General features: G+C 36.6%; 1 protein-coding gene across 1 annotated transcript; it reads right to left on the bottom strand.

Moving 5' to 3' along the window:
- Positions 1–8,745: 8,745 nt before the first annotated feature.
- On the bottom strand, positions 8,746–10,056 carry LOC105068127 (olfactory receptor 2G2). The gene has a single exon (XM_010953900.3). The coding sequence runs from the start codon at positions 9,976–9,978 to the stop codon at positions 9,049–9,051; it is 930 nt and encodes a 309-aa protein (XP_010952202.3). The 5' UTR covers positions 9,979–10,056; the 3' UTR covers positions 8,746–9,048.
- Positions 10,057–14,145: the final 4,089 nt, after the last annotated feature.

The following is a 14,145-nucleotide window of genomic DNA, read 5'->3' as shown; positions in this document are numbered from 1 at the left end:
CCCTCTAGAAGGAACTGCACCTGCTGTAAGAGGAGTGAGACCAGATACATTTGAAACAGCTGACCTTAGAATCACAGAATGCATGAGCTGAAAGGATCACGGAGACTGACTTAACCAACCTATTACTATTTTATGCCTAAAGTGTTTTTGACTTGGAACATTAATCCGTGTTACTTCATTCCAGTCCACTGACTCTTCTTTAAATTCATAAATGCTTTCAACTTTGAAGTTATCTGGAAACTGACTATTAAAGTCACACAAAGCAGACATGTGTATGTACATCAAGAAATGTGTAATGACTTACTACTGAAATTATGTGCCTCTTAAAGTGAACAGCACCTCCATGGTTTTTAACGTTGACAGAAATCTGCATACAAAATACAGTATTCAGGTTTTATTGTAAGTACAAATGGAAATGGAAAATTTCTCATCTTCCCCGAATATACAAATATTCTTAAACTCTTATCTCTGTGCACTGCCTCAACAGAGAAAGGTAAGGTAGTCATAAGTTTATCTAGAGAGACAAAACAAAATTGAATAGTTAGGTGATAAATAATTTAAATTTAAAAATAAAACTGAAAAGTATGATCTAAGTAAATAATTTTCAAATAAATTTTGCAAAATAACAGATGAGAAAGATTATTTTGAAATATGAAGACTCAATGACTGAACTGACAAAAAAATTTATAACTATACTTTAATGCAACATTATTTAAACAAGCTGAAATTTCTTAATATTCAAGACAAAAATATACATGAGAGATTATATGTTATTAATAAAGAACTAAATACGTATTATGGTAACTTCGTAAGTATAAAATCTATCTGAAATAGTTCTTAGATAATCATTTAAAAGCTCCTTAACTTTCAACATGATAAAAATGTAAAACAGATTATACACAGAAATGAAAAAGACTTACGTGAAAGGTGAAGAAAATATGAGGTCAGAATTCACTTGCCTTTATAAGGAGAAAGGTGACAAAGTTTGCCTAGAAAAAAGCATTTGGAGCCAAATTATAGAAATCATTGAGCAAGATAAAATACTTTGTTGTGCAGACAATGAAACACCACCTGATCTTTAAGGATATTAACACTTTTGTGCCTTTATAAAGATGACAAGTTGCAGAATAGAAAATAACATTTGTTTTGTTAGAGGTTTTGCAGGGGCACCATGACCTGACCCACGTGGACAGCTACAGGAACAAAGAATTCCTACAGCAAGAAGTTTGCACCAACCAACCACACTCCCTCCCCTTTTTAGTATAAAAGGAGCCTGAATTCTGACTTGAGAAAGATGGTTCTCCAAGATGTTAGTCTGCCATCCTGTCTGCCTGCTTTCTGAATAAAGTCGTTACTCCTTGCCCCAGCACCTAGCCTCCTGATCTACTAGCCTGTTGCGCGGGGAGCAGAATGAGTTTGGACTCAGTAGCAGGAAGATAAATGAAGACTAGGATTATACCATGCTTTGCTTTCAGAATGAGAAAACTAGAAAACTGTAAAAGGACAGGCTGTATTTCCCATTCTGATACATTTGTGCCCAACTTACAAAGACTCCCAATTCAAAACATGTTTCATGCCACCCTTCCCCCCATGCCTTTGGCCAGCGTTTTTCTTCCTGACAGATTGTAACATTTTAGTATCGGATTCAAGTAAGGGCATTGTATCCAGTGTGCTTATTTACTGAGCTAGATGTCCTTTCCTCCTTTCCAAAGGAGGTATAGCGGGAATGGTTTTGAATGCCAGTTCATGCTGACTTTTTTAGAAATGTCTAATGCCTATTTGTCTCCTGAATTGAGAATTATTACACTAAACATGACACAGGGATAAAAAAAAATGGGGAAAAAATAGGTAATAATACAAGAAGTAGGCAGAAAGCAAGCTGAGATTTTCAACAAAGACATAAATCAACAATTAAGAAAGAGGTTTGAAGCTGGACCAAATTGTGTGAGAAATTTAAAAGTGGGACTCTCCTTGTGTTTTCTTAAAATAACAATTAAGTTATTGTGTGAGTGAAAGAAATAATAAAGATTGTGAAGTACTATGTAGTTGAGATTGTGAAGGAGTTTGAAATCGAGGCTAAGAGTCTAGAAATATTGATGCTTTCGAATAAAGCTGTTTTAAAATGTCTAACTGTGTAGAACTGATGGGTAGAAAAAAGGAGGAGGAGAAGGGGGACAGGGAATAGGAGGACGAAGAAGAAGAAGAAAAGGTAAATGATAGGCAAATACAAAAATTGAGAAATGAGGTAGTGAGTGTCATGATCTCTAATTCTCATTTAAACTAAGCAGGAACCAGCCAACGGGATGAAGACCACAAGCAAAGAACTCAAGGTCCTTATTCTGCTGGTCCATGTCCTCCCTAACCCCTGCCTCCACCCCTAGAAGCCTGATGTCTTGTCCCACCATGCTGAGCAGTTTGCAGTCTCCTAACTGCCCTTTCACTTAGACTTTTTCTTACACTGATCCCTCTACAAGGATATTCTCTCTAGCACCCATCACCTGGAAATCATCTACACAATCTTCAAAACTCAGTACTTGCCACTTACATACAACCTCCGTTTTGACTATGACATACCTCCAGTCTCCAGTCTGGCAAGATTTATTTTGTGTCACTGCTACACCCTAAACCTATTTCTATCATAGAAACTGTAAGACACGACTGACCTAATTTTTACTTCTGTATATTTCTACGAAACCATAAGCTACTTCTTAAACTGAAGGGTCATGTTTTACTGATACTTCATGTAATTTTTATGATGCCTGACGTATAATAATTGATAACAGCTTGATGAAGAAGTGAATGCATTTTCAGGTGTCCTATTTCCCACAGTCAAACTTTTTAAAAAATAATTTTCCCTATAGCAAATATAAGAAAAAAACAACCTACGGTCAGATAAACTGAGCGGGGGTGGGGGGGTGGGGGGGTGGAGCTGAACTGCATTTGTAGAAGTAGCCAATTAAAGTAACAATGAGCCAAAACAAAAGTTACACTGAAGCCTGTAATCGCTTATTGTGATGGTGTAAACAAAAGTCTAAAACTGGAAAAAGCACCTGCTCCCTCCTGTTGTTTGTCCTCTTATGGAACCGTGCACCGGTGGAAGGTGAGGTAAAGCAAGAATAGGCGTGGAAATCACATCACTGTCGGTGGTACCCTGAACAAACAGCTCCTGTAGTTTTATGACCTTGGAACCAAGGGAAGGGAAAGAAGGAAATTGCTCGGTGTGGGAAAATAGAGTACTGAATCAGGGTGGAAGAAGTTGTCTTAGAGTTTTCCCCTTCTCCCTCAACAAGGAGGTCTCAGCAGAAGCACCTCTTCCCAAAGCCTCAGACAAACAGACCTAGGAAATGAAGACGCTTAGGATAGAAATACCAACGTGGAGAAGAACGTGATCAACAAGAGGGACCTGAGTCTCCGGCGGCAATCTTTCAGAGGCTACAATGCATTGGCTGTGCAGCAGGTCTGATGGAGTGATAGTGGCTTCCCCTCATGAAGCCTGTCAGGCAAAGTCTTTTTAATTGCCTGCAATCAGGCTTGAAAATAACACATAGATTTTTAACCAGGAATCAACTCCTCTGCTGCCTGTGCTGTTGTGCCGCTCAGCCCTTGTTCGCCACCTCAACCACCAGCCTGTACAAAGCATTGGAACAGCCTGAAAAATTGCAATCCTCTCCTCTCTCAATTTGGAGAAATCCAATGTAAGACAGATGTTTGTCTGATCTAGCATTTTGTCCATAGGCTCTATTCCTCCATGGCAACACTGTCTGTTGGTGAAAATACAAGACCAGTGGTTGTAGATTTCTCAGTATCTGTTTAGGTGTTTTAAAACTAGATTGGAAGTTGCCCTCCTCAGCAGTAAATGGCCTGGTCTAATGTGTAACCAAGTGTCCCCTACCCAAGAAGATTCTGATTATTGCTGACCCTCAAGTTTCAGTATAATAACAATCACATCCTATAAGGAAACACCAAAATGAGACCATAAAGTCAACAGAGTCAAGAAAGAATGGTTCTCTAGAAAACATTTCATTTCTCCTCAATGAAATCCCACCAATAAAGCAAACCCTCAGTTACAGTCATTAAATTGCACTTGCATTATTTTTCTGAACTGGTGGAGAGCTCCAGAGGTCAAAGGCTTGCAATGATGCGCTACTTAATGAAGCCTTCTTTATGGCATTTCTCATGAGTAAATTTTTACAGAAAGTTGAGTCACCGTGAATTGAAGTGCTCTCACTGAGCGGTGGAATTGTATGGAAGTGGAATTGAGTGTGTGTATATCTATCTGCTTACCTATCTATCATCTCCTTATCATTTTCATCATCATCATCTATAGTGTGCTTAAAAAAGAAGTTAACTCAAAAATTTTAGTCAGCTCTTCTTAAACAAGTCCATGGCACTAATTTGTACATAGGAAGAATAGTAAGAAATTGTTTTATTGCCTTATTTGATAGGCAAAACCTGAACTTCAGATAGTTTACCTGTCTCATCAAACATCATTATTATTTTAATGATAGAACAAATCCAGCAGTGATAGAAACTACAAGTTTCGTCTCATTAACTTTTATAAATCCCTTCAAGATCCAAGTGTATTCAATCAAGGTTGAACAGACAATTCATACTTACCATCAGGGCTATTTCCTTTTGTTCAAATTTCTCACATCTTTAGGAGAAAATCATAGAATATTTCTAGTTTGGTGTTTCCATGTCTAACTAGACCCTGACCAACAAGATGACTGGCTTCAAAACAATGTATATTGAAGAGTCGTATTTCAAACAGGAGCAAACCCTGAGGAAACTGCTAGTGGTAATGAGAATTCTGGCAGAAGAGGATCCTGAAATGGGGAAGTTGGCAATGTCATGAAAAGGTCATGATTTGTTTACAGTTAAAAATCTTCCAGGGGAAACCTGTGTCCTCAGCAGGCAATTAGCTAAGGAACTGACTAACTTCTGGGGATCATCCAGGGAAAATGAATACACGTATTTCCCAAGTGTGAAGTTCTCCTTTCTTCCTTTAATATTATTTTGAGACCTTATATTTTCTTAATGAAATAGGAGCCATCGAACTTTCCCAACATAAAATAAATGAACAGATAAAAACAGCCTACTTCTTTTTATTTTTTTAATTGAGGTATAGTCAGTTTACAATGTCATGTCAATTTCTGGTGTACCGCACAATGTCATACATGGATATACATATATTCATTTTCATATTCTTTTTCAGTGTAAGCTACTACAAGATACTGGATATATTCCCCTGTGCTTTATAGTATAAACTAGTTTATCTATTTTATATATACCAGTCAGTATCTGCAAATCTCTAACTTCCAGTTTATCCCTTCCCACCTCCCTCCCCACTGGCAGCCACAAGTCTGTATTCTATGTCTGTGAGTCAAAAACAGCCTACTTCTGTTGGACCCTTCCTCCTTCATTCCAGTTACAAGAGAGAAGACCACCCTTATTCTCTTTAAAGCTAATCCTTCCTTCTATATGTTGGATTCCATGCACCATTAACTTGCTCTATGAGCATCCTCCCCTGATAGTGGAAAGTAACTTTAAAATTAAAGTGATCTGAAGAAGTATCTGGATTTACTGTTTTCTTTGCAATCTCACTTTTTTCTCTTAATATTTTTAAAAATTTATTTTTACCTGGAGTATAGTAATTACAGTATCATGTTAGTTTCAGGTATACAACAGAGTGATTCAGAGTTTTTATAGATTGTACTCCATTTAAAGTTACTATAAAATATTGTCTATATTCTTTGTGCTATACAAAATATACTTGTAGTTTATTTATTTTATACATAGTAGTTTGTAGCTCATAAAAACATAACCCTATCTTGCCACTCCCTCTTTCTGTCTCTCCACTGGTAGCCACTATTTAACCACTCACTCTGTATCTGTGACCCTCTTCCTCTTTTGTTATGTTCATTTTTATTTTTTAGACTCCACATATAAGTGATAACATACAGTATTTGTCTGAAATATTTCACAAGCATAATACGCTCCAGGTCCATCTGTGTTGTTGCAATTGGCAAAATTTCATTTTTTTCCTAAGGTTAAGTAGTATTCCATTGTATATATTGCCACATCCTTGTTGTCTATTCATCTGTTGATGGCACCTTGGATTACTTCTGTCTTAGCTACTGTAAATAGTCCTGCTGTAAACATTGGGGAACATGTATCTTTTCAAATGAGTTCTTCTTCCCAGATTATATGCAGGAGTGGAATTGCTGAATCATATGGTAGCTCCATTTTTAGTTTTTGTGGAAACTCCATACTGTTTCCATAATGGTTGCACCAACATTCCCACTAACAGTGTACTAGGGTTTCCCTTCTCCACATCCTTTCCAACTGTCTTTATTTGGAGACTTCTTGATGATAGCCATTTCGATAGGTATGAGGAGATACCTCATTGTATTTTTGATCTGCATTTCTCTAATAATCAGCAGTGTTGAGCATCTTTTCATGCATATGTTAACCATGTGTATGTCTCCTTTGTAAAAATTTCTGTTCAGATATTCTGCCCATTTATTGATTGGGTTATCTAGGTCTTTTTTCTTTGATATCAAGTTGTATAAGCTGTTTATATATTTTGGATATTAACTTCTTGTTGATCACACCATTGCAAATTTTTTTCTCCCATTCCGTAAGTTCTCTTTTCATTTTGTTGATGGCTTCCTTTGCTGTGGAAAAGCTTTTAAGTTAAATTTAGCCCCATTTGTTTATTTTTGCTTTTATTTCATTTTCCTTAGGAGACAGATCCAGAAAAATACTGCTACAGTTTACATCAATGAGTGTTCTGGCTATGTTCTCTTCTAAGAGTTTTATGGTTTTCAGAGTTACATTTAGGTCTTCAAACCATTTTGCATTTCTTTTTGTTTACAGTGTGAGGGAATGTTCTAATTTCACTGCTTTACACATACCTGTCCAGTTCTCCCAGCACCACTTGTTCAAGAGACTGTCATTTCAACATTATATATTCTTGCCTAATTTGTCTTTTACTAATTGACCATAGGTGCATGGATTTATTTCTGAACTCTATTCTGTTCTTTGATCTGTGTGTCTGTTTTTGTGCCAGTACCATGCTGTTTTGATTATAGTAGCTTTGCCATACAGTCTGAAGTCTGGGGAGGTTGTACTTCCAACTTTCCTTTTTTCTTAAGATAGCTTTGCAATTCAGGGTCTTGTGTGGTTCTGTACAAATTTTAGGGTTATCTGTGAAAAATGTCATGGTTATTTTGATAGGAATTGTATTGAAACTGTAGATTGCTTTGGGTAGTAGGACCATTTTAACAATATTGATTCTTCCAATCCAAGAACATGGGATATCTTTCCATTTCTTTGTATCATCTTAAATTTCTTCATCAATGTTTCATAGTTTTCAGAGCATAGGTCTTTTACCTTCATATTACATTTTATTTTTAGATATTTTATTATTTTTGATGCAATATTAAATAGGATTGTCTTTAACTTTCTTTTTCTAATGTTTTTTCTGAAATTTTATTATTAGTGTATAGAAATGGAACAGATTTCTGAATGTTCATCTTGTGCCCTGCAAACTTGCTGACTTCATTTATTAGTTCTAACAGGTTTGTGGTGAAGGCTTTAGGGTTTTCTTTATAAAGTACTATGTCATCTGCAAAGAGTCACAATTTACCTCTTCCTTTCCAATTTGGACACCTTTTATTTATTTTTCTTTTTTGACTGCTATGGCTAGGACTTCCAACGCTATGTTAAATAGAATGGCAAGAATGGACATACTTGTCTTGTTCCTGAATTTATGGGAAGGCCTTCGGCTTTTAACCATTGAGTCTGATGCTGGCTGCGAGTTTGTCATAAATGGCCTTTGTTATGTTGAGATATGCTCCCTCTGTACACACTTAGATGAGAGGTTTTCTCATGGAGGATGTTGAAATTTGTCAAATGCTGTTTCTGCATCTATTGACATGATCATGTAATTTTTATCCTTTCTTTTGTTAATGTGATATACCACGCTGATTGATTAGCAAACCATTCTCATGACCCTGGAGTTTTAATGATTTCTTGAGGAAGGCCTGTATCACTATGAACTCCCTCTTAAAACTGTTCTATTGCATCCCATAGATTTGGGAAAGTTATGTTTCCATTTTCATTTCTTTTGCAGTATTTTCTGATATTCTCTTTGATTTCATCATTGACCCATTAGTTTTTTTTTTTAATAGCATGTTGTTTTGTCTCCATGCATTTGTATTTTTCCCATTTTTTTCTGTAGCTGATTTCTAGTTTCATAGCATTGTAGTCAGATAAAGTGCTTTCATAATTTCTATCCTTTAAATTTGCTGAGGATTGTTTTGTGATTGTATGTGATCTATCCTGGAGATTGTTCCCTTTGCATTTAAAAAGAATGTGTGAATACCACAAAAAGAGGCAGACTCACAGATACAGAGAAGAAATTAGTGTTTACCAATGGGGACAGGGAAGGGGGCAGGGCAATATAGGGATAGAGGGTGAAAATGGGTTATTATGGGGTTTTACGAAATCATGTTTGTGAAACTTTTGACAACTTAAAGCACTAAAGAATTTAATGAATATTTCATTCAATAAATATTAAAAAAAAAAAAACTTAAAACAAGCACACACAGAAGACAAGTAACAAAATGGCAGAAAGACCATACTTATCAATACTCACTTTAAATGTAAATGGAGTAAATGTTCCAATTAAAAGACACAGGGCGGCTAAATGGATTTGAAAAGAATACAAGACCCATCTATATAGGCAGTCTATTGGAGACTCACTTCAAATCTAAAGACACACACAGATTGAAAGAGGAAGAACATAAAACATTTTTCCATGCAAATGCAAATGAAAAGAAAGCCTGGTTAGCAATGCTCATATCAGAAAAAGTAGACTTTAAAATAGACCGTAGCAAAAGACAAAGAAGGGCATTGCATAATGATAAAGAGTTCAAACTGAAAAAAAAAAATCATAAATATTTATGTTGCCAACATAGGAGCACTTAAACACATAAAGTAATACTAACAAACATAAAGGGAGAAATTAACATTTTTGGACAATCATGTAAGGTTTACCAGCAGAATCTTCCATAGAAACTTCCTTAGTGCCCCCTTAATGTCTTTGTTCCACAGAGTATAGATAAGAGGGCTGAGCATGGGAGTCACCACAGTATAAAAGAGGGAGACAAACTTCCCCTGGTCCTTGTATGTACTCTTGGCTGACTGAAGGTGCATGAACATTATGGTTCCATAGAAAATGATGACAACCATCACATGGGAGGAGCAGGTTCCAAACACTTTCTTTCTTCCAGTAGCTGACCTGATCTTCAAAACTGCCTGGGCAATGTAGCCATAAGAGACCAGGATCAAGGAGACAGGCACTATAAGGAAAAGGATACTGGCCACAAAGAGCTCAGCTTCATTGAAAGTTGTGTCCACACAAGCCAACTTAATAAGTACAGGAACCTCACAGATAAAATGATCCACTTGGTGATGCCCACAGAAAGGTAGCTGCAGGGGAAGTGTGGACTGGACCACGGTGGTGGCTACCCTGCTAAGCCATGACAAAGACGTCAGGGCCATGCAGAGATGGGGATGCATTAAGGGAGTGTAGTGAAGGGGGCGGCAGATGGCCACGTAGCGATCATAGGACATCACAGCCAGGAGGACACACTCAGTAGATCCAAGGGCAAGAGAAACGTAGAGCTGAACCACACAGCTGACATAGGTGATGGTTTTCATGGGATCCCACAAGTTTACCAGGAGCTGTGGAAAAGCAGAGGTCCAGGAAGGAGAGGTGAGAAAGAAATACATTGGTGTATGAAGCTTGGGTTCTAGATGAGATATCAGAATGATGGTGGTGTTCCCCAAAATGGTTAGTAAATACAAGATCAAGATGACCACAAATAGAACCTTCTGTAACTGAGGATAATCAGAAAACCCCAACAGGATAAAAGCTGTTACGTTGCCCTCGTTGGTACTCCTCGCCATCCCCACATGCAGAGTACGTTCCAGAAAGCCGAGTCACAGCTGAGAAAGATGATGTATTACATAAGGCCAAGTGAGTGACAATGTCATCTCCCCCAAAAGTATTATATGTTAAATGATTCGAAGCTATGTCGTTACATCTAGTGAACTCAATCTGTCTATTTTACTATTGTGTACATTCTAAATAAATGCAGTGCATGCTCCCTTAATGTCTTAGCTGTTTTCTGATGCTGTGCAAAGCACAGGAGAACAGACATTATTTTAAAAATCATCAAGCTATAGTAATCAAAGCAGTACGATACTGGCATAAAGAGACATCTAGATCAATGGAGCAGAATAGAGCGCCCAGAGATGAACACACACATACAGCCAGCTGATCTTGAAATAACAAAAAGCCCTGAGAAAACACAATGGGAGAAAGAAGTCTCCTCAATAAACAGTGTTGGGAAAACTGAATATCCACCTGGAAAAGAATAAAATCGGACCCCTAACTTACACCATACACACAAATCAACTAAAAACGGATTAAAGACTTCAATGTATAATCTGAAACTAAAAACTTTCAGAAAAAAATTGAAGGAAAAGCTTCCTGGCATTGGTCTTGGCAATGATTTCATGGATATAACACCAAACCACATGCAACGAAAGCAAACATCTGGGGAATGGGAGAAAATATATAAAATCATATATCCAATAAGGGGTTAATATCCAGAATACGTAAGGGATTTAAATAAGTCAACAACAACAACAACAACAAAAGAGATAACCCAGTTAAAAAGTGGGCAAAGGACTTGCGTAGACATTTCTCCAAACAAGACATACAAATGTCCAACAGGCTTATGAAAAAGTGCTCAACATCAGTAATCAACGGGGTAATACAAACAAAAACCACAATGAGGTATCACCTCATACCTGTTAGGATGACTTATCGAAAACCAAAAAATAACATATGTTGGAGAAGTTGTGGAGAGATTAGAACACTTATACAGCGTTGATGGGGATGTAAAAGTGTGCAGCCATTATAAAAAACAGAATAATAGTTCTATAGAACTATCATATGACCCAACAATTCCACTTTTGGGGAAACATCCGAAAGAACTGAAATCAGGATCTTGAAGTGATGTCTTCATTCCTGTGTTCACTGCAGCATTATTCACAATAGCCAACTTAAGTGTCCATCTAAGGATGAATAAATAAAGATGTGGTATATTATTCAATCTTAATTGATGAACTATTATTAGACTATTGATTAAAAAATTATTCAGCCTTAAAAAGGAAATGAATCCTGCAATGCACAACACCATGGATGTACCTTGAGGACATTACACTAAGTGAAATAGGCCAGACACAAAAAGGACAAAATCTTCTAAGAGGTATGTAAAATAGTTAAACATAGAAACAGAAAATAAAACAGCCAGGGGGCAGGAAGAGGGAGAAATAGGGAGTCGTTCAATGGTTCTAAAATTGCAGCTATACAAGGTGATTAAGTTTGAGCGAGCTGCTGTCCAGCATACTGCTTATAGTTAACAGATATTGTATTGTGAACTTAACATTTGTTAAAAGAGTGCATATCATGTTAACTTTTCTTAGCCACACATTCACACAAAAAGCAAACGAACACAAAGAAGCTTTTGGACCTGAGGAATAAATTTATTACCTAGATTGTGATGGCAGTTATCACGGCTGCATACATATGTCCAAACTCATTGCATTGCATACATTAAAGAAACTGTGCATTTTTATATATCGGTTATACCTCAATAAAGCTGTTAAAAAATAGGCACTATAATCTGTTGTAGGAAATAAATTATACCAACATTTCCATCCAGCTACATTTTCCCCCTTTATGTTGATGTCCTTCTGGTCAGAGGAAGGGAGAAACTTAGTTAATTTTAGAGAAAAAAACCCCTGAGGTTTATTTAAGCAATTTTCAGTAACAGGGTTTCAGTAAAACCATTCATCACACCAAAAGAGTGGAAATTAGTTTTAAGTTTACATTTTTGAAATATGCCAGATGCAATTGGTATTCATTAAAAATCAACTCCTCAGAGCTTATATGACTCAAAAGCATATGCGTATTTAGTAAGTGTTTAAGGCAACACTTGGATCTGTTTCTTATGACCAATCTCATGCTCCAGTTAATTCTATACTCTTTCTTCTTCCTTCCCTCAGTGTTTGTGTGCTTTTTAAAAGTTTCTGCATGTTCCTTTTTTCCAGAGACCCAGGGTCATGCAGGCTCCTAAAGCAGTTTTTAGAAGTGAAGTGCGACCCATGCAATTTTAGATTTCTTTTTTCTGTAATCATTTGCATTTTCATCATCAGCTCAAAGTTCGGGTACAAAATGTGATTCCTGTTTTGGAAGCAAGTCATTAAGGGGTTGTTTTATTTCCAGTGAGGGCATTGTATCTGATTTATGAAACAATACTTCTCAGGATGCTAGTAAGCACGGCTTCGTTATTTTTTAAAAAACCAGCTATTCCTTTATCCCCACAATTACCAAAGAAACCTCCTTCAGAAAAATATTACTTTACTACTGTACAAACTACAAAAATCTTTGTTCTTAATTATATAGGAACCTTGCTAGGGGATTCATGTATTTTTGAATTTGACGAAGTAGTGTATGTGTCTATTCACAACAGCTTGTGATATTCATGAAGTCAGGAGTCATATAAGATATTATTTTGCAGCCTCTAGCCATTAGTGTATTCAGCACAAATTAGCGTCTCAAAAATTATTCAGCAGACCACTCATATTATATGCATCATATTACACCACTTTCATTTTCCCTGGAGAAACTAACACATCGCTAGTGAATTAGTAGATAGTAGGTATCTTATCAAATAAATGAGTGATCAGACCTTACCAACCTTCCCCAAAATTGGAAATGTCTCAAACGTGTATAATTCTGCCGTCTATTTGAATGTGGCTTTATCAAAAGCATTCATGTGAGGAGGAGGGCCTGTGGTAACCAGGAGTCATGGCCACACAGGGCTCTCTTCTTGATTTTGATGTACTTCACCTCAGTCTTGTAATTACAAAATGGAAACAATCTTCAATATCCTCATTATTAGTCTGTCCATTCCCCCCTATTCTTTCCCAGTAAGAAATATCACGTATTTTATGTTTATTATTCAAATAAATGTGTATCTTTTACTAAAGCAAATGTTTCCTTTTCAAAAAAAAAATTTAGTAAATACTATGCAGTATTAACTATTAGTAGTTCTGTCTTTGTCACTGCAGGTCAGTACCCTGCAAAATGTCCACCCGCCTCTTCACTGGTGAACTCCCAAATCACTGACTTTTTATTTGCATGGTAAACAATTGCTGTTTCAGTTTACCATCCATCCCCCTCATTCTGAACCTTGAAATCCTTCAGAGTAAACATGGATGAGTGAACTTACAGAGAAGAGCAGCAGTTCCAGGCACCTTCCAAAGGCGCATTGCAGAGTTCACAGTAATTAATTCCACTGATAGGTAACCACTGATCTTGGACCTACTTAGTAACAGCAAATTTTCTGAGCAAGCAAAACATCCTCATTGCTCATTAAGAATACCACACATTACTAAACATAGAAGGTTTGAAATAAGTTCTAAAAAAATATTTTTTAGGATATAAATATTGACATTGAATGCAGTATGCCCACTTCTCCCTTTAAAACTATTAGTTTAAGCACAAATAACAGAAAACTTGAAGTGAATACTATTCTAAACAAGAATAGTTCTAAAACTGTGGAATGCTTATAAGCAGACATTGCATATTCCTCATATCATGTGCTTGGTATGTTGAAATTTGACAAAATCACATGAACAGAGAGTGAAAGTCTCTTCTCTAAGCACCATTCTATACATGACTCATCTTGGAAAAACATAGTGTAAAATGTAGCCAGCCATACAAACTAAAATATCCTGCTGGGGATGCAGTCCATATAGAAGATGTCTCCATAGCTGGGAAGATTAGCTAGTTTCATAAATGAGTGACAAGGCTAAATGCCAAGTTAAGCTGGGCATGGTCCAGAGCAGAGATATCTTTCACTAGGGGAAGAAATGAATAGAAAGACTATATTGGAGTGAATATTCCAAATGTCCTCTATACCTTCCCACCAAATGATTACAGGATGAACACAAATTTTAAATTACCAACTTTGAATTCTCCATCTTACATTCTAAAAA

The sequence above is a fragment of the Camelus bactrianus genome, chromosome 3 (assembly GCF_048773025.1).
Source record: "Camelus bactrianus isolate YW-2024 breed Bactrian camel chromosome 3, ASM4877302v1, whole genome shotgun sequence".
Taxonomy (NCBI): Eukaryota; Metazoa; Chordata; class Mammalia; order Artiodactyla; family Camelidae; genus Camelus; species Camelus bactrianus.
The sequence above is the reverse complement of the archived record's forward strand: the minus strand, read 5'-3'. Positions and strand labels throughout refer to the sequence as shown.